The sequence below is a fragment of the Hypanus sabinus genome, chromosome 11 (assembly GCF_030144855.1).
Source record: "Hypanus sabinus isolate sHypSab1 chromosome 11, sHypSab1.hap1, whole genome shotgun sequence".
Classification (NCBI taxonomy): Eukaryota; Metazoa; Chordata; class Chondrichthyes; order Myliobatiformes; family Dasyatidae; genus Hypanus; species Hypanus sabinus.
This window is the reverse complement of record NC_082716.1, coordinates 65771400-65797189: the sequence shown is the minus strand read 5'-3', so window position 1 is coordinate 65797189 and position 25790 is coordinate 65771400. Positions and strand designations below refer to the sequence as shown.

At 42.0% G+C, this 25790-nt stretch overlaps 1 protein-coding gene across 6 annotated transcripts in view; it reads left to right on the top strand.

Annotated features, from left to right (window-relative positions):
* Window positions 1-25790, top strand: part of lrp8 (low density lipoprotein receptor-related protein 8, apolipoprotein e receptor) — a 136590-nt gene that overhangs the window by 92240 nt on the left and 18560 nt on the right. For 3 of the 6 annotated variants that reach the window (XM_059984577.1, XM_059984575.1, XM_059984574.1), the window contains 12 exons: window positions 982-1104; window positions 3137-3514; window positions 4930-5052; window positions 5139-5261; window positions 6619-6738; window positions 6887-7012; window positions 17612-17783; window positions 20127-20354; window positions 20438-20556; window positions 23047-23186; window positions 25033-25174; window positions 25563-25715. In XM_059984577.1, coding sequence (XP_059840560.1) covers window positions 982-1104; window positions 3137-3514; window positions 4930-5052; window positions 5139-5261; window positions 6619-6738; window positions 6887-7012; window positions 17612-17783; window positions 20127-20354; window positions 20438-20556; window positions 23047-23186; window positions 25033-25174; window positions 25563-25715 — 1947 coding nt within the window. The remainder of the gene's footprint in view (window positions 1-981; window positions 1105-3136; window positions 3515-4929; window positions 5053-5138; window positions 5262-6618; window positions 6739-6886; window positions 7013-17611; window positions 17784-20126; window positions 20355-20437; window positions 20557-23046; window positions 23187-25032; window positions 25175-25562; window positions 25716-25790) is intronic. The other 3 variants (XM_059984578.1, XM_059984579.1, XM_059984580.1) reach the window with 3 other exon arrangements.

Here is a 25790-nt window from a genome sequence, read left to right as displayed (position 1 = left end):
CTGATCCCAGGCAGTTTATGTGCATTTTCCAACGAATAGGTTCATGAATAAAATAATCTAATCAAGCCCAGTAATGAAAGCAATTGATTCTGGTTTCCTACTGATTTGTTTATTATGCATTTGTCTGCTGTTTTATATATTAAAAAAAAACAATCAAGAAGTTTTCAAGTTGGGATCTTCTTTTGGTCTTTTTCACACCACGTACCCATACTGTACCCATCGCTTTTAGGGCACATTCATATTGGGTATGGTTGCCTAGTCCATCTTTAAAGGCACACCATTGTTTAAAACATCTGGATGCAGTCAGTGATGTTTTTCCACTGTGAAAATCTATACAATTCTTTTTTTTTAATATATATAAAGTGTCTGCATCATTTGGGGCTCATCACATGCATTTGTTGTTTAGACCATTTTAAATCCAAATTTACAAATGGATGCTTCATCGTTTGGTTTCTCGTAAACTGCTCTGTGGCATAATCAATAAACTGGCTGTTTGCTAATGACAAAGTGGAAACATTTTAAAGAATAATTTCAGATCAAAGTTAAAAGAAGTCTATACAATGGTTTCTCCCAACTTCATGGAATGATCATCTGCAGCAAAAGCAAAAAGAAAGTGCTTATTCTTGCCCTTAAAACATCTACTTTTGCTGAAATCGAGGTTCAGTTCTCTGATTTGTTCTTTCTTGGGACCTCAAAGCTGAAAACTCGATTTGCTTTCTTTCTCCTGGAGACTTGATCTCAGGCTTGGTACTCCCACTCACTGGCTTCCAAATTTAGCTTGGCTTCTGTTCTGGTTCAGTCCTGCTTCCTTCCCGGGCTATAGACCCTAAGCCTTCTTTCACTGCGTGTACATTGCAGTGTGTCACGCTGTGTAAGTGACCGGGGCTGATGTGAGCCCCAAAGGTTTGAAAGAGGCTTGATTGAAATTCCACGTTCATGAAGCAAACGCACTCAGACTGTTTTCTTTCCCGTGTGGTGCAGATAAAGTTACGTGCCCACCGGACACATTTGGCTGTTCCAGAAACAGATGTATCCCACTTTCGTGGCAGTGTGACGGTCAGAAGGACTGTGGGAATGGAACTGACGAGTTGCATTGTGCAGATGGTGAGTGTGTGAATTTCCTTTGGGGGATTTAGGTACAGCTCAAGCTCTAAACTTAACCCTAGCTTGGACAATCCCCCAAATGTGACTTTGAGTGTGTTTATTGTGAAATAAACACAAATGTTTATTTCAGCACAAGTAAACATTCAGGAGGAGACCTCCTTGGAAGCTTTTTCTCCTGGGAGAAGTACTTTCTTGAATCTTTCTAGAACTCAGAATACATCAAGGTTTTATGCTCTTAAAGAAGACAAGTAACAACAGGTGATTGTGTAAATTTCAGTAATTACAATTGCACAATTTATTTCACTATCTTGGGCACATAGTTCCATTAAATTGTATTTACAAAGGGAGTAAGTCTGAAGTAATGCCACCATCATACAGCTTTGAGTCGAAAGATATTCACGTGAATGGTCTAAGAGCTTCTGAGGGCAAACACACAAAATTAGTGTCGTATGGTTTAACACTCTGAGTACACAACTATCCTGATTATTAATTGATGGAGCAAATATGCAGATAACCATATTTGTTGTGCTAATTGTCAAATAACTAGTGTGAAGCCTTGATCTTTTTCAGAACGCTGTGAAATTTTGTTGGAAATGTCCGATGTCTGGTCTGATGTAGGCCAGTTAACATAGTTCCACTATCTTGTGTTTAGCAAATGTGTACGAGAATGTCTTGAGCAGCCTCCAGCTGTGAATTCATAGGCAGCTCTCTCCAGGCAGTGGTGCTTTTTCATGCTATTGTGCTTTTAATTTTAAAGCTAATTACTGCTTGTAGCTCACATTTTGTAATAGCTTAATAAAATTGGTTCTCATTTGTATTAATTGCCACCATCTCCGTAACTCCTAAAGGATACCTCCCACCTAACAATCCCAAATAGAGAAGGTGAGTGTGTGACCATCTTTTGGGTGAGTTCTAGCCCTAACCTTTACCATCTCGTTTCCCCTGTGGTTCAGCAAGAGAAGTGAACTATCGTCCTGTGTAGTTCCGACTGCTACACATGTCAAGTTTCCATGCTCCATTACAGGGTGGTGCTGTGAAAACCCATCTCGGCAGAGAGCGTTGAGCTTAGCTAGGACCTGCCAGAGAGGGCATTAAAAGCCACTGTTCTTCCTTCTGATCACTGTCACTGACCAGCTGGAAAATAAATATATATCAGTATCTGCTGATGGGATTTGTTTTGGCTGGGGTTGTCTTTTGACAAGCAAGCATTGGGCTCTGATGTAAATATCACCAAAGCCTGAGTGGCTGCTTTTCTATTTTTAAAGGACAATTGCTGCAAATAATGCCTCTGGCCTCTGTGAAGCCTTTCAAAACAACTGAACGCATACTGACTTTGTCCACGGCTGAACAGATGGCCAACCAGTTTGTTGCAGTTCCTACTGTTGTCACGGTTTTACCTTGGAGATCACGTTTCTTGAGTAAAGGCAGGATGGCAGCATTCACAGGGGAGAGCTAGCTGATTGTGAAACCCCCCGCTCATGTTGGTGACGCCAAACTACACTTTTGAATCATCCTCTGAAGAAAAGTAATTTGCAAAATTAATTAGCTTTGATTAATTGACTGCTCTGTGAACATATGTCATTTTAAAATTCCCACACAACTTCTGTCCTTGACATTGTGGATTTCCTCGCGGACATATCCAGCACAGGCTGGACGTTAGTAAGCTGAATTGAGATGCAGGTGCTCTTGTGGAGTGATGTTGGCCAACTGCAGCTGGGCACCGTAATTGGATTTGGCTGTCCCCAGAGAGAGGGGCGATTCCCTACCAGTAACTCTGCTGGAGAGTGCATATGCAGTGAGGAAGGGCTTATGTTGGGCTGTAATGGTCCACCTGCCAGCACTCTGTTCCAACTTTCGCGTGCGCTTGCGACTCCTGTGCCCGATATTCACCATTAGTCAGTGAATTCGGACATGATTAAGAGATGTTTGAAGCATGGGTTGATGAAAAGAGGGAAATAATTGTATTTTTCTTAAATTGCACGCAAGACTTTATCAATTCGTGTGTAATAGTGGCTCTTCCCACATTCCACAGATAAGAAGACCTGCTCGGCGAATGAATTCTTATGTGATAATGATAAGTGCATCACCATGCTGTTTGTGTGCGATGGGGACGACGACTGCGGCGATGGCACAGAGGAGCGAGACTGCTCTCCACCCACCTGTGGAGCCCACGAGTTCCAGTGCAACAGCTCCACCTGCATCCCCGAGCTGTGGGCCTGTGACGGTGACGTGGACTGTCCCGACGGCTCGGACGAGAGCGGGGAAAGCTGCGGCCACTCGGCGACTCAGAAGCCGACAGACGCTTGCTCAGCCAGCGAGTTTCGGTGCGCAAATGGCGAGTGCATCCACTTCAACTGGAAATGTGACGGAAGCATAGACTGCAAGGACAGATCAGACGAAACTGGCTGTCGTAAGTTCTCTGATCTCTAAGTTTATCAGACTGGGAGTGTGCTATCTCTCCATGTTCCCTGTGGCGTGCATGTAGTGAGACGCTTAATTCATCTGTAACAGCTTCAGAGACTATAATTTCTTCTGCTCTGTGCTGACTTAACTGACCTCAGTTTAAATTGACAACATGCTGAAATAACCAGCTGTAATTAAAAAGTATTACACCCATAAAAGCAAATAGATTTTTTAAGCATTTCTCACCTCACCCCCGCAAAGAAAACCTGGAATGCTTACTGAATCTGGTTCTTTGGGAGTCAGGTGCCCTGCGTTCGCTTATCCAGTTAGCTGGTGTGTGTGTCTTTACTGGCAGGATACACTCTCAGAGCATTAGCAAAAAGAATGTGACAGCATTTCCATGTAAGGATACAGCAGGAAAATAGAAATAAAGCTCAGTGTAAGATAGATTTTATGGAGCGTTTTAATGCATTAGAAAGAGAGTGAGAAACTCGGGGAAGTAATTCCAGAGTTGAAGAGCCTGCAAGCATGGTGGAGCAGTTAAAATCTGCAGGAATCAGCAATGGAGAAGTTCAAGAAGACCTTAAAAACAAGGTCTTAAAAACTGAAAGATGCTGGATTTACGGGCAACAGTGAGCATTGGATTGATGAGTGAACAGGATTAGTGCCAATTAGGATATAGACAACGCGATGAATTTATAGAGGATAAAATGAAACTTGGAGAACCATGGGGAGTATCAGGTCGTTGTATCGTCAAGTCCAAAGTGTCTATGATGCTAACTTGTAGAAAGCCTCGTGTTAATTCGGACCTCTGTCTCTGAGGTTCTGGCTGAATTTGCACTCTATTCTCCACAGAACATGGGAGGCTTGACTCCCAAGAAGTACATACACAAAGTGTTTTTTGGTAGCAAAGGACAACAGTTATCTCACAGAAGTAAATGGAAGATTTGACCAAAGTAGGAATATCCAGTAATCCCACAGTGCAACTCATTTGGGGTGGTGGAATGTCAAGATGGTAACGAGAGACCATTGAACCCCTCAAGCCTGTTCTGCATTCCTGATAGCAACAGTGGCATTTACAAATAACGATAGGCGTGGCAGGTACTGTGACTGATTTTTGAGCCCACAATTTTGTCAATGACCAGTCAGACTTCTGGGTTTGCAGACTGGTATTTCTTTATCTATGGGAAGTTCCATGATTGAGAAAGAAAATGAGCTAAAAGGATAGAATGGTACTTTCCCTGACCTTGGAAATCTTTGACACTCAAGACCCTCTTCTAGTTTTGCTGTCTGCCCGGTGTTAAATTTTATCCTGGTGGCTTTTTAAACATTAAGATTTTTTGATATTTTAATAAACTTTCTTCTGAATAACAATAAAAATAGAAACGTTTAAAAACAAAGCATTATCTTTTCTTCTTAAAGCAAAGGTAACTTGCCGGCCCGATGAATTCCAGTGTGGTGATGGGAGTTGCATTCATGGATCCAAACAGTGTAACCAAGTCTTTGACTGTCCAGACCGCATCGATGAGCTAGACTGCAAAACTGGTTAGTGCTGTTTACTGAGTGACGTGTTTCCAAGTAAGTGATGGCGTCCCTTGAGATCTAATAATGTTGTTCTTGGTGTCAAACAGTGAGCCCCTGTAATGGACATTCAAAGTTTCTGTGTGGAAGTGGAGAGTGCATTGATTCAAAGAAAGTATGTGACTCTGACAAGGACTGCAAAGACTGGTCAGATGAACCACTTAAAGAATGTGGTAAGATGGATTCAGTGTGGCAGGTGCTTTCTGTCAGCATTACAACTCCAACATATTCTCCTTCATGTTTTCCAAACAAGCAGTGGCGATGAGGGAGTGGAATGTTTCAGCAGGGCAGGCTAAGACTGAAGTGAAGATTCCTTTGATGTTTCTCAGAATTGTTTCAATCTAATGGTCCCTTTCCGCCTTGTCCTTTGAATTTTGTGACAACTGAAATGAAGCACAGTCTCATTGCCTCTCGGTATTTGCACTGTGAAAAGTGTAGTACTGTTCACAAGGTCAGAACTGCAGCTTCTGAACTACTTCTGAAGTAGAGTCATTGATACAAGGAATAATTCACCGGGATGCACACTGTAAGGTCTCACAAACAGCCCTGGGATGGTTGTTCAGGTGGAATAGTTAAAATGCTAGACAAGATGAGGAGGGAAAATCCACTCTTTCTCTCAAACCCATAGCTATTTAATGTAGGAGCTTTGATTGTACATGCACTGTTCTGACTTAGAGGTGAGATTTCTACCCAGGGATTGAGGCTGGTGCAGAGCTTGAACTGAACAAAACTTCTGCCACAGACCACAGACTGCACTGGACAGACCAGAGGATGGTTTTCAGTTTGTGCTTTCCCAGTTATTCATCCGGTTAAAGGCACCTGTCATTCCTAGTAGGAATTTTATAAAACAAGCAAATTATTTTTTATACGAATCACTTATAATATCTCATCCAACCCTTTATCTCAGATGCCTGTTAGCTTGTTATTCTGACTGCTGTTTGGTCCAGAAACCTGCTCATCCAACAGCAGTTGTGTAATGTCTGGAATTTTCACTGCCTCTCCAACTCTGTCTTTCTTTCCTACGTACAAATGCCACTTAAAATGTACCCATTTCACAGAGCTTTTGGTTATCTTCCTTAATATCCTGTAGCTCAGTAGTTATGTTTGAAAACAATCACGGACCATCTTTGGATTTGTTTTTGCAGTGTTGAGGTGTCTAATGGAGGTGACTCGTGCATTGATTAGATCGTTTTCTCAAAAATAGAACATTTTAATCAGGCCTCAACTTAAAGTGTCCCGAGTAATTATTAATTTATAACTGATGTTTAACAAAACTTAATAACTGTCCAAAACTCCACTTATATCCCTCATCACCCCCAACCCCACTGTTTTTGTGACTGAAGAATAGTAATTTTTAACCTTTTGGTGAATACCCTTTTAAGTTCATTGTTAGTGCCCCATTGGCCATGTTTAGTGTATGTGGATTTCCTCAACCGCTCCATTGCATAGATCTGGAAAAGCAGCCAGCCGTTCCTCACTGACGCTCTGTAATTTATTCCGGCAATGTGTTGATTTTTGTTTTGGTGCCAGGGTTGAATGAGTGCCTGACCAACAATGGCGGCTGCTCCCACACGTGTAGAGACTTGAAGGTCGGATATGAATGTGAATGCCCAGCCGGATACACACTGCTAGACTCAAAGACATGTGGAGGTAATTAAAATGCAAGGCAAGTCCTCCCCTCAGTCATCTTCGAACAAAGAGCAGACCGAAACGAAGCATGCGTTTCAATAATCAGCACTGTTGCACAAACGGCATAGAATTCAGCCAGTTGATTGACTAGTTGAAATGGTTCTTTCAGATATAAATGAATGCGAAGATCTAGATCGATGCAGCCAAATCTGCACCAACATTAAAGGAGGGTACAAGTGCACCTGCTTCCAAGGTTATGAGATGGACCCAATGACCGAGAGTTGTAAAGCAGTGGGTAAGGCAGCCTGCTTCAACTTTCTCCTGTGTGTCAGGAGGTGACTGCTGGTAATTTGTGCATGATCTCAGGTGGTAGGTAGTTTTGGGCACAAATTCCTTTTCATCAGTCTTTCCTCCTAGATATCCACATGATCTCTGAAACTGACACCGCTGCATTGGCCCGTGAGGCGGAGGTAGAGGTGTGTCTCTCAACAGTCTAGTGCTCAATTTATACAGAATACAGTTAAAGCAAAGAAGAAACTGACAGCACCGAAACGGCTTCTTTGGAGACTGGGCTTCAGGAAGGTCGTTTCTATACGGAGGTGAGGCGGAGGGTGATGGTGCTCGGTGGAAGCAGATGAGACGGTGGACAGATGGAACCAGGTGGAGGAGGGGAGGGTAGAGATGGAGGGTGAGATGATGAGTAAATGGAACCAGATAAAGGAGGGAGAAGGGATGGGAAAGGTGAACCAAGGGAGAAGAAGCTCGGGGTAAGTACGTGGGTGATGGACGTGCTTGGGGTGGGGGGGTGTGGAAGGGATGGTGTGATGTTTCTTGCTCATGAGGAGGAAGTGGAGGGATGAAGAGACGAACAAAGGAAAAAGAGAGCTGGAGTGAACTGAAAGGAGTGTGGAACAGACCACAAGGGGAGTCGGGTTTACTGAAATTAGAAAGTTCAATGTTCACACCATCTGGTTGTAAGCTACCCAAGTGGAATATAAGGTGCTGTTCTTCCAGTCTGCTTAGCCTCATAGTGACAGTGGGGAAGGCTAAAGGGCTGAGGGAATGGGAAAGCCGGGGGCGGGGGGGGGGGGGGTTTGAATTACATGCAACCTATTGGCAACATCATTGAAAATTTTGAAAATCAAAGACTTTTTACTGTCCCCTACCTTGTTCCACCTTCCTATTAGCCCTCCCTTACTTGGTTCCAATAATCACCTACCAGCCTCCATCTCATCACTCCCTCTGACTTCTATACACAGGCTATATTCCTTCCACGTGCTCAGTCCTAATGCAGTCAATTCAGAATGTCAATAATTCCTTTGCAGAAGCTGCTTGATCTACTGAGTTCTTCCAACAATTTATCTCTTGCCTCAAATTCCAGCATATGCAGTCTCCTGAGTGTCCAGACCTCTCCAGAATACTGTGGTAACTGAAAGACAGTTGCATATTAAATGCAAGGATAAAATCAGTGTCACAACAGTGAGTTACCGAACGAGACTGGGGTGATCCCCAATCACTTCTATTCCCAATTTGTTCAGCCTCTCTTATACTGAAGCATATTGGGATCAGGAAGTGCAGCATGCCTCCAAGCCAGGTGGTGGCAGTACTCACCAAGAATCAAATGCTGAACTCCCAACAACTAATTCTCATTGCTGATGTGTCCATTCTTGTCCAGTGTTCTATGGTTATATCCAGTCAAAACTTCTAAAATTAAACACTTTAAAATCACAGTTTCCCTTTTTGCCTCTGCCTGTTTATATATTCAGCACTTACACTAGGAATAAAGGTTCTGTGCAGCCAATGCCATTTTGTATTTTAGTACCGCAAGTAACCCTTACCTTATAGCTGATCTTAAGACTTCCCTGACACCTATTTAGATATGGGATTCTGAAATGGGAGGGTGAGCAGCCAGATGTCATGGTTCACATCGGTACCAATGACGTAGGAAGAAAGAGTGAGGAGGTCCTGAAGAGTGAGTACAGAGAGCTTGGTAGGAAGTTAAAAAGCAGGACCTTGAGGGTAGTAATCTCAGGATTGCTACCTGTGCCGCGTGCCAGTGAGGGTAAGAATAGGATGCTCTGGAGGATGAACACATGGCTGAGGAACTGGTGTAGGGGGCAGGGTTTCAGATTTCAGGATCATTGGGACCTCTTCTGGGGCAGGTGGGACCTGTACAAGAGAGACGGGTTACACCTGAAGTACAGGGAGACGAATATCCTTGCAGGGAGGGTTGTTAGTGCTGTTGGTAAGGGTTTAAACTAGATTTGCAGGGGGATGAGAACCAGAGTGCCAGAGTAGATAGTGGAGCAGGGGTGAAAATAAGTGATGTTAAAGTTTCATGCAAAGTAACAAATAGAAGGGTTGTGTGTGGTGGTAATAATCTTCTGAGGTGTGTCTATTTCAATGCAAGGAGTGTTGTGGGAAAGGCTGACAAGCTGAGGGCATGGATTGACACATGGAATTATGACATTGTAGACATTAGTAAAACTTGGCTACAGGAGGGGCATGACTGGCAGCTTAATGTTCCAGGGTTCCAATTTTTCAGATGTGATAGAGGCAGAGGGATGAAGGGTGGGGTGGGGGGGGGGTGGCATTGCTAGTCAGGGAAAGTGTTACAGCAGTGCTCAGGCAGGACAGATTAGAGGGCCTGTCTACCAAGGCCATGTGGGTGGAGCTGAGAAACAGGAAAGGTATGACCACATTAATGGGGTTGTATTATAGACCACCCAATAGTCAGTGAGAACTGGAGGAGCAAATCTGCAGAGAGATAGCAGACAACTGCAGGAAACATAAAGTTGTGATAGTAGGGGATTTTAATTTTCCACATATTGATTGGGACCCGCATACTGTTAAAGGTCTAGATGGGTTAGGGTTTGTAAAATGTGTTCAGGAAAGTTTTCTAAATCAATATGTAGAGGTACCGACTAGAGAGGATGCAATATTAGATCTCTTACGAGAAAATGAGTTAAGACAGGTGACGGAAGTGTGTGTTAGGGAATACTTTGGTTTCAGTGATCATAACACCATTAGTTTCAACTTGATCATGGATAACAATAGATCTGGTCCTCGGGTTGAGATACTAAACTGGAAAAAGGCTGAATTTGAAGAAATGAGAAAGGATCTAAAAAGCGTAGATTGGGACAGGTTGTTCTCTGGCAAAGATGTCGTTGGTAAGTGGGAGACACCTTCAAAGGAGAAATTTTGAGAGTGCAGAGTTTGTATGTTCCTGTCAGGATTAAAGGCAAAGTGAATAAGAATAAGGAACCTTGGTTCTCGAGGGATATTGGAACTCTGATAAAGAAGAAGAGAGAGATGTATGACATGTATAGGAAACAGGGAGCAAATAAGGTACTCGAGGAGTATAAAAAGTGCAAAAAGAACTTAAGAAATAAATCAGGAGGGCTAAAAGAAGACAAGAGGTAGCTTTGGCAGTCAAGGTGAAGGATCATCAAAAGAGCTTTTCCGGGTATATTAAGAGCAAAAGGATAGTTAGGGATAAAATTGGTCCTCTTGAAGATCAGAGTGGTTGGCTATGTATGAAACCAAAAGAAATGGGTGAGGTCTTAAATGTTTTTTTTTGCATCTGTATTTACTAAGGAAACTGGCATGGAGTCAATGGAAATAAGGCAAACAAGTAGTGAGGTCATGGAACCTATACAGATTGAAGAGGAGGAGGTGCTTGCTATCTTGAGGCAAATCAGAGTAGATAAATCCCCAGGACCTGACAAGGTATTCCCTCGGACCTTGAAAGAGACTAGTATTAAAATTGCAGGGGCCCTGGCAGATATATTTAAAATGTCGGTATCTACAGGTGAGGTGCTGGAGGATTGGAGGATAGCTCATGTTGTTCCATTGTTTAAAAAAGGCTCTAAAAGTAATGCAGGGACTTATCAGGGACAGTCAACACAGCTTTGTGCATGGTAGGTCATGTTTAACAAATCTATTAGAGTTTTGCAAGGAGATTACAAGGTAAGTGGATGAAGGGAAGACAGTGGATGTTGTCTACATGGACTTCAGTAAGGCCTTTGACAAGATCCCGCATGGGAAGTTAGTTAGGAAGATTAAGTCGCTAGGTATACATCATGAGGTAGTAAATTGGATTAGACATTGGCTCAATAGGTGAAGTCAGAGAGTGGTAGTGGAGGATTGTTTCTCTGAGTGGAGGCCTGTGACTAGTGGTGTGCCACAGGGATCAGCGCTGGGTCCATTGTTATTTGTCATCCATATCAATGATCTGGATGATAATGTGGTAAATTGGATCAGCAAATTTGCTGATGATACAAAGTTTGGAGGTGTAGTGGACAGTGAGGAAGGTTTTCAAAGCTTGCAGAGAGATCTGGACCAGCTGAAAAAATGGGCTGAAAAATGGCAGATGGAGTTTAATACAGACAAGTGTGAGGTATTGCACTTTGGAAGAAAAAACCAAAGTAGAACATACAAGGTAAATTGTAGGGCACCGAGGAGTGCAGTAGAACAAAGGGATCTGGGAATACAGATACAAAATTCCCTAAAAGTGGTGTCACGGGTAGATAGGGTAGTAAAGAGAGCTTTTGATACATTGGCCTTTCTAAATCAAAGTATTGAGTATAAGAGTTGGAATGTAATGGTGAGTTTGTATAAGGCATTGGTGAGGCTGAATTTGGAGTATTGTGTGCAGTTTTGGTCACCGAATTACAGGAAGGATATTAATAAGGTTGAAAGAGTGCAGAGAAGGTTTACAAGGATGTTGCCGGGACTTGAGAAACTGAGTTACAGAGAAAGGTTGAATAGGTTAGGACTTAATTCCCTGGAGCACAGAAGGAGGGGAGATTTGATAGAGGTATATAAAATTATGATGGGTGTAGATAGAGTGAATGCAAGCAGGTTTTTTCCACTGTCCAGGGGAGAAAAAAACCAGAGGACATGGGTTAAGGGTGCAGGGAGAAAAGTTTAAAGGGAACATGGGGGAGGGGGCTTCTTCACACAGAGAGTGGTGAGAGTGTGGAATGAGCTGTCAGATGAAGTGGTAAATGCAGGCTCACTTTTAACATTTAAGGAAAAACTTGGACAGGTACATGGATGAGAGGTGTATGGAGGGATATGGGCCAGGTGCAGGTCAGTGGGACTAGGCCAGGGGTCAGCAACCTTTACCACTGAAAGAGCCACTTGGACCCGTTTCCCACAGAAAAGAAAACACTGGGAGCCGCAAAACCCGTTTGACATTTAAAATGAAATAACACTGCATACAACGTTTTGTTTTGCCTTTATGCTATGTATAAACAAACTATAATGTGTTGCATTTATGAAATTGATGAACTCCTGCAGAGAAAACGAAATTACATTTCTGCATGCAACAAAAACATTTTGACCTCCGAAAAAAAGACGTTGGGTTGAAGGTTACTTTTAAGTAAAATACTCGACGTCTATTTGAGTCCTTCTTGTATTTATGAAAAACGCCAAACTTAAATTTGCCGCCAGCAGCAAACCAAAAATAACGTCAGCCAGCTGTCAACCTGAAAAATAAAAGGACTATTTCACTGAACAATGAAAACATATGAATATACGTTAAATAATAGGCAATTAAAATATTTATCATCCTTGTTCAGGTTGACTCACACCTGACAATGCAGTCGTATTCAGTAGGGATGGATCGATGCTTAGGGAAGGATAATGAACTCTCTGAACTCACAGAAGCGTTTCCCAAACGATGTTTGCATTGCGATGATTGCAGAATGTAAATACTCCGAATTTATCATGTCGTGACCTTGTTTGAACTCTCTCAAATTGGGGAAGTGAGACAATGTGCCTTTCTGTAAATCTCTGGCAAGCACTGTCAACTTGCGCTCGAATGCCAAAACATCCTCCAACATGTGCAGGGCTGTACGTCCTTACCCCGTTGAAGAGCTGTGTTCAGCGTGTTCAGGTGCGCTGTCATGTCTACCATGAAGTGTAGCTTTTCCAGCCACTCTGGCTGTTCCAGCTCAGGAAAGGTGAGCCCTTTGCTGCCCAGGAATGTTTTCACTTCTTCCAGACACGCGACAAAGCGTTTCAGCACCTCCGCTCTGGACAGCCAGCGATAAAAACACGTTGTAGCGGTGTGCTACAAGCAGTCAGTAAACTGCAGTCAAAGATAGCTTTATTTGAACTAAACAGCCTTGCTTTTAAGCCTCCCTCAACCCGCCCCCCATGGGCGCGGATGCTGCAAAAGACACGTACTCACAAACCCCCTTAGGCTATCTCCCTTAGCCTGAACGCTGGCTAATTGTGAGCCGGTTCGGATGTGTCAGGAAATGGGTCGCCCGCCACAACGTCTTATTTAGATTGTACAAGATCACAATAATCTTCAAATTTAGATTTACATTTCAAAAACTAACAAACTAACATAAAATACATTTTAATTAAATACTGACCATGTAGCGGTGTGCTACACGCAGCGCTAAAATTACGACACGGAGTCGGTAACTGCAGTCGAAGGAAAAAACTTTATTCGAAATCTTCAGCCTCACTTTTAAGCCTCCCTCAACCTGCCTCCCATGGCGCAGAGGCTCCAAAGCTCTGTGCTCGCAAACCCCTGTAGGCTATCTAATTGTGAGTCGGTTCGGATGTGCCAGGAAAAGGGTCGCCACAACCAATTATTTCCCAAAGCAACAGGGAGCCACAGCACAGACGTAAAAGAGCCACATGTGGCTCCGGAGCCGCGGGTTGCCGACCCCCGGACTAGGCAGAAAAATGGTTCAGCACAGCCAAGAAGGGCCAAAAGGCCTGTTTCTGTGCTGTACTGTTCTATGGTCCTAAAAATTGTAACAAGACCATTAGACATAGGAGCAAATTAGGCTATTCAGCCCATCACATCTTGTCTGCCATTCTAACATCCCTCTCACCCCCATTCTCCTCTGTTCTTCGTTCTTCCTGTAACCTTTGACATTCTGACTCATCAGAAACCTATTGACCTCCGATTTAAGTATTCTCAATGACACTATCTCCACAGCTGTATATTGCATTGAATTCCACAGATTCACCACCCTCTGGCTAAAGATATTCTTTCTCATCTCTTTAGAATATTCCAATATTGTATTCTGAGGCTCTGCCCTCTGGCCCTGAGCTCCCCCACTATAGGAAACATTCTTTCCATGTCCACTCTATCTAGGCCTTTCAATATTCGATACATTTTAATGACATCCCACCCATTCTTCTAAACTTCAGCGGGTACAGGTCCAGACCACCAAATGCTTCTCACACAATAACTCTTTTATTCCTGAGATCATTCTTGTGAATGTCCCCTGGACCTTCTCCAGTGCCAGCACATCCTTTCTCAGACAAGAGCCCCAAAACTGCTCACAATCCTCCAAATGCATTCTGACCAATAAAGCCTCAGTATTACATCCTTTCTTTTATATTTTAGTCTTCTCAAAATGAATGCTAACATTACATCTGCCCTCCTTACCACTGACTGAACCCAGACTCCTAAATCCCTTTGCACCTCTGATTTGTGAATTTTCTCCCTGTTTAGAAAATGGTCTGTGCCTATATCCCTTCTACCAGAGTGTGTGATCATACACTTCCCTGCGTTCCACCTGCCACTTCTTTTCCCTTTCTCCTAACCTGTCTAAGTCCTTCTGCAGACTCTGTTTCCTCAAAACTCCTGCATCTCCACTTATCTTTGTATCATCTGCAAACTTGGCCACAAAACCATCAACACCAGCAATTTTTATTGTACATTGGCAGATTGAAATCATTAACTTAATAAATTATTTTGTATTGCTTAGCAAAGTAAAGTGAATGCCATTTGATGAAGCAATCTTGGTTGAGGGAATTGATTACATATATGATCAAAGATGGTTTTGCTGGGCTTTTGGTATGATAGTATACAGTGGATTACAAGCTATTGAATCATTGATCGATGACTCTACAGTTTTAAGATATGGCAGGGGGAGTGGAGAATGCAATGAAGGCCAGAAAGAGGAAAACCACAGGCCACACACTGAATTTATGATTGGAGAAATGTATAATCTTCATTAAGTGTTCAATTTATTTTGTAGTTTCATTGCAAATAAATCAGTAGTTGCAGTAAGATCTGAGCAACATTTGGGCTTGGTGTGACCTTCAATTCATGAGATCTGAAATGGGGAGCTAAAGAAGTTAGAAAGGCTGGGCTTGGAAACTTGTTACTGGGTAAGATGATTTTGATGGACCTTGGAGAATGTTTGAGTTTGTGGTGAACAGATCAGATTAAGGCAACTTTGTGGTCTCTTGTGGGTTAAAAAGGCCAGTTGGGGAACAATGTGCCTACTCTGAACAGGCTAGAATCCAGTTTTGTCTCATCTCTCCAGTTTTGTCTCAGCTTAAAAAGGATTTTACTTTTAAAAATTTAATTTTGTTTTCAAAGTCCTTTGTGATCCCATCCCTCCCAGACCGAGAAAAAAACGTCAACACCTCTGGAAAGGAGAACACAGCCCCAAGATCTAAATTCTTAAAATCCTTCCTTAAACCTGATTCCTTCCCGCTGATTCTAACTAAAAAGGAGTTTTGTTTTGATGTCTGAGATTTGGAAAATTAACAGAATTTTGAGTTGTCCTTACTCTAATTGTAATGCTACTGTGACACTGCAATTTTCTTTGGGATCAGTGAAGTATCTGTCTATCTAATGTAAATATTTTGTATATATTTCCACTTTCCCTTGTCCTATGAACAAAACTTACCCTCAGGAGGATGTGTTCTTCTTTTCACTGCCTCCTTTCAATACCTAGATCTTCTGATAGCCCACTAGCACCTGGTGTAGTGCTATGTAATTGGATTTTCCTCATAAAGAGTCGGTGACCAGTCACACAAGATCAGACTGCACAGGTGTCACATGTACAAGTTCATCCTTCAGGAAACATTTTAAGACCTTTTTTCTTTCACCAGATTATTGGTTGTTTGAGCTGTGGCTTTCTTGTGCTCTAGTTACAAATTTTGTTTCATTATGTGGCTGTGAAGCAAGTGAGACTTATTTTTATTTGTCAATCTGGGCATCACTGGCAAGAACTGCATTTATTGCCTTTCACCAATAGACTTCCCTGCTCTTTACTTCATCTCTTCCCCCACCTCCCACTTCCCAGTTTCACCTATCACCTACCACCTTGTATTGCTTCCTCCTCTCCCACTCCTTCTTACTCTGACTCCCATCTTTTTTTCTCCCGTTCTGATGAACGGTCTTAGCCTGAAACGTCGACTGTACGTTTTTCCATAGATGCTGCCTGGCCTGCTGAGTTTCTTCAGCATTTTGTGTGTGTTGCTTGGATTTCCAGCATCTGCAGATTTTCTCTTATTTATTGCCTATCCTTGACTGACTGTGAGAATGTGTTGAGCCACTGCCTTGAACTACTGAATGTCTTCTGACGGAGGTGCTCCCACAGTGCACGTGGATGTAGCTGCAAGATTTAGACCTAGTGGCAGTGAAGGTAGTTCCAAGTCAAGATGGTATTTGCAAAACTACAGGGGGTAGAGGTCAGGATTTTGAGGTGTTGTTGGAATAGCCTGATGATTAACAGTTTACTTTGTACACACTGTAAGTTAGTGTGGGAGGAAATAAATGTTTAGGGTGCCAATCCAGTGAACTGCTTTGTCCCAGATTGTGTTCAGCATCTGGAGATTTGTTTGCACTAATTTATCGGACTCCTGACTTGTGCTATGTATAGCAGATGGTAGTAAGCCCTTGTGGTGTCAGCGTACAAGTCATTTGCTACAGGATATCCAGCCTTGGAAATTTCTTGAGCAGCCATAGCTTTTACATGGCATATCCAGCTGGGTTTCCGATCAGTGATAATCCTCGGAATATTGATGGTGTATGTGATGACGTTGATGATAATGAATAATGATTGTGAATATGGTAATGAAAAACAAACAGAATGTGAGGAGAATGAGCACATGTTTATAATAGTCAGTTAATAGAAAACCTGTTTCTCTTTAGATTATGAAAGATCACTGTCATTTATTAAAAAAAGTCTTGTACTTGCCTTTGGTGTTGACTATAGTCACCAAACGCCTGTCCAGCGTGTCCATGGTGACGCTGTGCCGCTGGCAGGATTTGCTGTTGAGCCGAGTGACCACAAGTATTTGATGAAAATGGGAGTACTGCAAAAACTACCATTTGACATGATTCTGGTGAGCGAAAGGGTCTGCCGGGAGTTTACCCTGGTCAAGAATAAGTAGAGAGCTGTTACTGTGTTTCTTGTAGATATTGTTTTGTGAATATTGGGATTTTTTCACTATTTTCACTCATTTTAAGTTTGATTTTTGATGCACCTAATAAAGATCTTTGCACTAAAGTGCTAAGCGACTCCAGTCATGTTGTCTTGGTAAAATTCAAGGTCATTACCCATGTTTTTAACATATGGTGGCTGTGGTGGGGTGGCCAGTCACAAAGGGATGTGTTTTAGTGGTGATGGTGTCTCATCAGTAATGCATCCTGTATCTTGATGCATTTAAAGGAATGCCACTTTCGCAAAGACTTTCTGTGGAAAATTACCCCTGTATTTGCATAGGGCTCAATAAAAGGAGTGGTGTTTCTTGCAAATGGTATAAATTTAATGCTTTTGTGCTGCTCACTTTTGAAAAGGGAGGCAGAAGAGAGGAAGAGCTACTGATGTCATCCTGAAGCAAAATAGAAGCTGCTGGAAGTGGGTCAAGCAGCAGCTGTGGAAGCAAGAGGGTACGAGGCAGGTTGAGGCCATGTATCTGTGGTGGACACTATTCTACTCTAAAATCCAAATTTCCACCTCAGAGTGCACTCTCGCAACATTTCTCAGGGGTCCAACAACTTGTTAGGAAAGTACTTGCACTGCATGTTTTGTTGCCTATGGCAATATGAACAGAGCTGACAATTGTGTTTTATTTCCTCTCAGTTCCTCAAATAAACTTCTCATTCTCTTGATAGGTCAAAGCCCTTCTGTTCTCTTCACCAACAGCCATGATATCAGGATGATTAATTTGTTGAAGAAAGAATATACTCGTCTTGTCTCCACTTTAAAGAATGCAGTCTCCCTAGATGTGGATGTTGAAGAAAATAAAATATATTGGATTGACCTGTACTACAAAGTGATCTATAGGTAAATGACTTCTTTTTATATAATTATCGTCAGAACCTGAATCAGGTTTAATATCACCGTGATGAAATTTGTTCTTTTGCCACATCCACATATTGCCGTACGTAATAATAAAACACTGCACATTGCATAAGGAAGTGTGTATAAATATAAAATAAATTTAGTTAGTAGTGCAAAAAGGGAGCAAATAAAAGTGAGGTACATACAGTAGTGTTCATCGGTTCATTCAGAAATCTGATGGTGGAGGGGAAGAAGCTGTTCCTGTGTGCCTCCTCTACTTACTTCTCGATGGTCGCAAGGAGAAGAGGGCATGTCCTGGATGACGGATGCACCACCTTTTGAAAGTATCCTCGACGCTGGAGAGGCCAGTGCCCACGATGAAGCTGGCTGAGTTTACAACTGTCTGCAGCTTTTTCCGATCATGCTGCGCCCCCCCACAGACCAGATGGTAATACAGCCAGTTAGGATCTCTCCACCACGGTACATCTTCAGCAATTTGGGCGAGTCACCAATGGCATCCAGATCTCCACAAGCCTCTAATAAGATATAGCCATTGTTGTGCCTTCATTGTAATGCATCAGCATGTTGGGCCCAGGATAGATCTTCAGAAATGTTGACACCCAGGAACTTGAAATTGCTCTCCCTTTCCACTGCTGATTCCTTGGTGAGGACTACTACGTGTTTACTTTCCTGAAGTCCACAATCAGTTTCTTGGACTTTCTGACATTGAGTTCAAGGCTGTTGTTGCGACACCACTCATCCAACTGGTGTATCTCGCTCTGGTCCTGTATATCATACTCAGAATACAGAGAAATATTTTGCAGTGTTGCGTGCATGCATTATTAGACTAGTGGTGCAACCTGTTACACTGCTGGATAAAGCTACCATACCTCTTGGGTACTTTCAACATTTTTTTCCACCTAGATAGGAGAGATACAAGTCATTGTATTCTACATGACTGCCATTAAATTGAAGCTTTTTCTGCTGTGTCAGGTAGACATTGCATACTAGTATTATTTTGAAAGGGAAATTTTGCTTTGTAACCTGGAAAGTTTGTTGTATATGTTAGCAGTTGAATTTTTTACATTCTGAATCTTTAGCTGCAAAACACGTTCTGAAAGAGGCATTGAAGGTGTTTAATGTCTATGTGTCTACCTGTGTCAACCAGATTGTATCTGGGAAAGAAATTTCCCCTCACTGATTTGGAATTCTATTTTGTATCTTATCCGGCAAGTTAACAGTTGATTCTCAAGTTGATTCTCATTATACACTGATCCTAAGTGATAATGGTGCCTTGAATATTTTAATTATTCTTTCCATTTGGGGACTGGAGGGCTGATGATAATGCGTGATGAGCTATGTCATGTGGGCATAGTAGGCTGCAAAGGAATAGTTCTGATTTTTTAATATTCTGTATCTTGAACGATCTACTCAACGTGCATCACTGAAATTCTTGTTCCTCTCCATGCCTTGTGGTGCATCGGGTGGCAACCATGCAGTTTCTTTAGCACTTTGTTTTTTTTAACAAGGCCAAGTTGCTAGCTCGAAGCTCAACCCAGCACAGATGGAAAGTGAAAAAGTAGCTAGCCAGATTCGAACCTGGGGAACATTTGCCTCGAAGTATAGTGTGGGTGCCACTACACCACCAGCTGGCTAGACATAGAAAGACTGAGTGAAATCACAGAGAACAATATTAACACCATCTCTTAGATTGTCAGTACGTTTTAAGGTATAAAAGCAGAGGCCAATAGGTTAAGGGGAGAGGGGAAAGATTTAAAGGGGACGCTAGTGGTATGATTTTCACAGAGGGCTTAGGGTAGATGGCATAAGGAGCCAGAGAAGATGATAGTGGCAGGTACAATTACAACACTTAGAAGACATTTGAACGGTGCATGGATTGGAAATGTTTAGAGGGATATGTCCCTAAGTGCAGGCACCTGGGACTAACTCAAGAATACACTTTGGTCAACATGGACAAATTGGCCCAAGGGACCTTTTTCAATGCCAACAGTTTCAATATTTCAGAGTATTTGATAAATATTGTGCAACAGTCATGAAGTTACTTCATAAGATGGTAGTCAGCAGCCATAAGTGAATTCCATCAGAGTGAATGGATAACGTGCAGGTGAAGCTGGAATTTGAATCTGTTGTCCCAAATATCTTCTGCCCATTATCATTAACTCTGAGACTGAGAACTACATTCCCAGTCTCTGAAATTATGTTAATTGTTCAACACTGGTCACATATTTAAAATCGGTTCAGAAATAGAGCATAACTATTCCAATTCCCCTTTGCATTACATTGTCAGCACTAAATGAAGCATTTGTTGCCCGATCTTTTTTGCAGTGCACCTTTGGATAAAGGTAGTGATCCTGGCCAATATAGTCATCTGATTGACCAAGACCTCCAAATTCCTGAATGCCTAGCAATAGACTGGATTCACAAAAATATATATTGGACAGACTCTGGCTCCAGGTCTATCTCTGTGGCCACCACAAATGGAACCAAAAGAAAGACGCTTATCAATACCGAGCTTGAGAATCCCCGGGCCATCGCAGTTGACCCAATTCGAGGGTAAGTAATGGTACTGCTGTTAATTCCGTCTTCATCTTTTTTCTGTTCTTGTTCTCTCATTCTTTTGACTCTTGTTTAATCAGGTTCATGTATTGGTCTGACTGGGGCAGCTCTGCAAAGATCGAGAAAGCTGGACTAAATGGGGTTGATCGTCAGTCACTAGTCAAGGAGAATATTGAATGGCCAAATGGAATCACATTAGGTGGGTGATACCACAGCAATATTTTATATTTTGGTGAAATTAATTATGAATGGGCAAGAAAGCAAAGATAAGTCTTAACAATTCGTAATCTATATTGAATGAGTTTTCATATGACCCAAAAATAAAGATGCAAATAAGTTCAAGGGGATGTAGATGAGATGGATGATTGTACGATTTCTATCATGTTGTTGCGCGATTCAAGACCATTGTAGAAAATTCAATGGAGAGAAATTAAAAATGTTGAATTGAAAAATGTTGAAAGGAAACACAATTTACTGAAAATAAATGTGCAGCCACAGCAAGTGGTTAGAATAACAGATAGTATAAGATCATAAGACATAGGAGCAGAATTAGGCCATTTGACCAATCGAGTCTGCTCCGCCATTCAGTCATGGTTGATTCTTTCTTTTTTCTCCTCAGCCCAATTTCCTGGCCTGCTCCCCATAACATTTGATGCCATGTCCAGTCAAGAACCAATCAATCTCTGCCTTAAATACACCCAAAGACCTGGCCTCCACATCTGTATGTGGCAACAAATACACCAACCTCTGGCTGAAGAAATTTCTCCACATCTCTTTTTTGAATGGACGCCTCTCTATCCTGAGGTTGTGCCCTCTTGTCCTAGACTCTCCCACCATGGGAAACATCCTTTCCACATCCACTCTGCCTAGGCCTTTCAACATTTGAAACATTTCAATGAGATTCCACCCCCCCCCCCCCCATCCTCCTAAATTCCAGCGAGTACAGACCCAGAGCCATCAAACGTTCCTCAAATGATAACCCCTTCATTCCTGGAACCATCCTTGTGAACCTCCTCTGGACCCTCTCCAATACCAGCACTAAGATGAGGAGCCCAAAACTGTTCACAATACTCTAGATGAAACCTCAGCAGTGCCTGATAAAGCCTCGGCATCACATTCCTGCTCTTATGAATGCTAACATTGTATTTGCCTTCCTCACCACTGACTCAACCTGCAAGTTAACCTTCAGGGTGTTCTGCACAAGGACTCCCAAATCCCTTTGCATCTCAGATTTTTGGAGTTTCTTGCTGTTTAGGAAATGGTCCACACATTTATTTCTACTACCAAAGTGCATGACCATGCATTTTCCAACATTATATTCCATCTGCCACTTTCTTGCCCATTCTCCTAATTTGTCTAAGTCCTTCTGCATCCTACCTATTTCCTCAACACTACCTGCCTCTCCGCCAGTTGTCATATCATCTGCAAACTTGGCAATAAAGCCATCTATTTCATCATCTAAATCATTCATATACAGCATAATAAGAAGTGGTCCCAACACTGACCCCTGCGGAACACCACTAGTCACTGGCACCCAACCAAAAATGCATCCCTTTTATTCCCATTCGTTGCCTCCTATCAATCAGCCAATGCTCTAACCATGTTAGTAACTTTCCTCTAATACCACGGGCTCTTAACTTGGTGTGGCACCTTGTCAAAGGCCTTCTGAGAGTCCAAGTATACAACATCCACTGCATCCCCTTTATCTATCCTACTTGTAATCTCCTCAAAGAATTTCAACAGGTTCGTCAGGCAGTATTTTCCCTGAAGGAAACCCTGCTGACTTTGTACTATCCTGTCCTGTGTCACCAAGTACTCCATCACCTCATCCTTAACAATTAACTCTAACATCTTCCCAACCACTGAGGTCGGGCTAACTGGTCTATAATTTCCTTTCTGCTGCCTCCCTCCTTTCTTAGAGTGGAGTGACAGTTGCAATTTTCCTTAAGCTTCCAAATTGCCTCCAGTTCATTACATAACATCCAATCCAGTTTAGCTGATCCTAGTATGTTATACTTCACTGCAAAATGACTGAATGGTAAATTAAGTATGTTGCTGCACTTCATTAGGATCTTGGAGAGAGAGACCTGGAAGCTTTGTGCAGCTTTGGTTTCCTTTTGAAGAAATATATAGTTATAATAAATACAGTGATTCAGAGATTCTCCATACTTTATCCTGGGATGGTTGGTCTGCATGTGAGGAGAGATTGAGTAGACTAGGCCTCTGATCCTAGACTTCAAAAAATGAGATGTGACCGCATAGAAAAGTACAAAATTCTGAGAGTGTTTATCGGAATAAATACAGAGAGGGTGTTTATACTTGCTAAGGAGTTTTAAACTGTTACATCTCAAAATAAAGGGCAGGCCATTTAAGACTGAAACATGGTGTAACTATTGTCCACCTAAAAAGTTAGTTAATACTTAGAACTGTCCATGCAGACTTGTGTGGAGCTCAGCCATTGAATTCAAAATAGAAAACAATAGATTCCTAGACTTGTAATCTGAAGAAATGAGACATACTGAATTGTGTACATTGTGGGCATTCAATCTGAGATCATCTACTCTATATCAAAAGCTGGATAATATTTTTTCCAATATTTGTTATTAAATTCCGGATTGAAAGTAGCTCTGAGTGCTGTGGAAAGGAGCTGAGAAATCTGTAGTAACTGGAGGATGGTATCTACTTGTAGATTTACTGAATCAACGATTGTATTGGGTTGACTCCAAACTACACCAACTGTCCAGCGTTGACCTGAATGGTGGCAACAGAAAAATATTGCTGTTCTCAGAAGAATACTTGACTCACCCATCTGCACTTGCTGTGTTTGAGGTAAAACTTGTACCTTCTGTGTCATTTTACTCTTGAAGCTGGCATCAAAGCTGAAAAAGCACTATATTTTATTTTCTTTAATCTTCATTCAACACCAAAGCACAGTATTTTTAAATTGGATTTTGCTTGTATGTTATCGGTTTCTTTAGGCCTAACTGGGTTTAAGTATAATTACAGCTCGCACAGATTTACTGTAATTCTGATCAGCAGGACTTTAGCCCATGGAGGTAGCGGACTTTACTCAGTCTTTTCTCATTGCCTTACTTGCAGTCAACAGCAGTACACCTCAGGGATGTGTGCCTAGCACACTGCTCTACTCTCTCTGCCCATGAGTGTGTGGCCTGGCCCAGCTCAATGCCATCTATCGATTTGCTGATGACACAACTATTACAAGAATTTCAAATGGTGATGGGGAGGTGTTCAGGAGTGAGGTAGATCAGCTGTTTGAGTGGTGTCGCAACAACAACCTTGCATTTAATATCAGTAAGAACAAGGAATTGTTTGAGGCCTTTAGGAAGGGGAAGTCAAGAGAGCACATGCCAGTCCTTATTGAGGGATCAGCAGTGGAAAGGGTGAGCCGTTACAAATTCTTGGGTGTCCAGATCTCTGAAGATCAATCCTGGAAGAACATATTGATGCAATTATTAAGAAGGAGCAATAGTGTCTATATTTCATTAGAAGTTTGAGGAAATTTGCTGTCATCAAAGACTTTAGCAAATGTCTACAGATGTACAGTTCAGAGCATTCTAACTGGTTGTGTCACTCTTTGTTACGGAGGAGCCACCGCCCAGGATCAGAAAAAGCTGCAGGAAGTTGCAAACTCGGCTGGCTCTATCATGGGCATGAGCCTGTCCAGCATCAAGGACATCCTCAAAAGGCAGTGTCCATCATTAAGGACCCCATCACCCAGGACATGCCTTCTTTTCATTGCTACCATCAAGGAAGAGGGAGCAGAGCCTGAAGAGACACACTCAATGTTTAAGGAGCAGTTTCTTCCCCTCTGCCATTAGATTTCTGAATAGACAATGAACCTGTGAACACTGCCTTAGTATTTGTTTTTCTTTTCACATCATATGCCAGCAATGTTAATCCTGATTCCAGATTTTAGTTTCTCTGTCCATCTTTTCCTATCTGTAAAATAATGACTGGCTGAGGCAGCAGGATTTCAGTAAGGTTTCAGAATTTCATTAGTATTGTTGAGTATTTCACAATGTAGCCAAATCCTTTCCTCTGCTGTTTGGATGGGTACAGTTTGAAGCAAGTGACACTTGATAGGTTGACAGGTTTTCTTCCTTGGTTCCTATTTCTTCCTACCTTCGATTCAAAGGCAGTTTTTAAGAGCCACAATGTCTTGGGTTTTTACTTTGGTTACTATATTGGCTATTTTAATTTTGCATCCTGTGCTGTGATGTGGTTTTGTGATTCTAGAACAATATTTTTATTTGTGCCGTTTTAGCGTATCTCAAAATAATAGCAGTTCATAACCGGGATCAACACAGATAAAGTACAAATTTAAAGTTATGCTTGGCGCAGTATTTGAGCTGCACTTGAAATGCAAATGCAAGATGTAAATGTTTCAGTTGGCAGCACTAAGATCACAGGGATATGCTGCACAGCTTGATCTTTCAACCTCAGGTCAATGCGGTGGAAAGCATTAATATCAAAGAGAGTGAATAAACCACAGCCACCAGTTATTAGTGAGGGAGAGCATCTCAGTATTGCAGATGACTGGAGCAGCATTGTATGAGATCCAAGTAAAATGTGTCAATATTGAAATGTGTTTGATGTTTCGTCCCCATGGCCACTTATTTTGACCGCTTGTTACTACATCACCTTTCTGTTACAGGACAAGATTTACTGGACTGACAACGAGCATGATTCTATTTACTGTGCAAATAGGCTGAATGGGGAAGATATCATGTTACTTGCAAATAACCTGAACAATGTACACGACATTGTCATTCTTCATGAACTAAAACAACCCAAAGGTAACTCGTGTCAGAATGTGCTTCGTCAAAATGTTATGCAGGCACCCACCACATTATAATGGTGTGTTCCCAGAGAACACTGTTTCTTGACTTCCTGCAACACGAAATCTCATCACCTGCATAAATCAAGAAATATGAGTTGAAACAAAAATCTCTGTTAATTAATTTCCCCTCTGTTTCCTCCTACAACATATATTTCATAAGAGCGAATTTTTATTCCAGTTCCCAGACTTCCTGGTATTTCCAAATTTTGTGTATTCCATAAGGGTTAATTTCAGTAACTGAAACTGCTGCATTGTGGTGGTTGCCTATGCAATCTTATGGAGCTTTTTGTCCCAAATGTTGTCTACTTTTTTTTAACCTCAAACACCTTTCTATGCTTAACCAGCTGTAAACTTCTGTGTACATGGCAGTACAAATAAAGGAGGGTGCCAATATCTCTGTTTGCCTGCTCCCCAAATCAGCAACCACTCTCCAAAGTACACGTGTGCCTGCCCTGATGATATGGAACTTGGGCCCGATATGAGAAAGTGTTACAGAGGTATGTGTATCTTTTCTGCTCATTTTAATTATGCTGGCTTTTTTCAGCTTCTAAGGATGGAGTGCCTTCACAGGC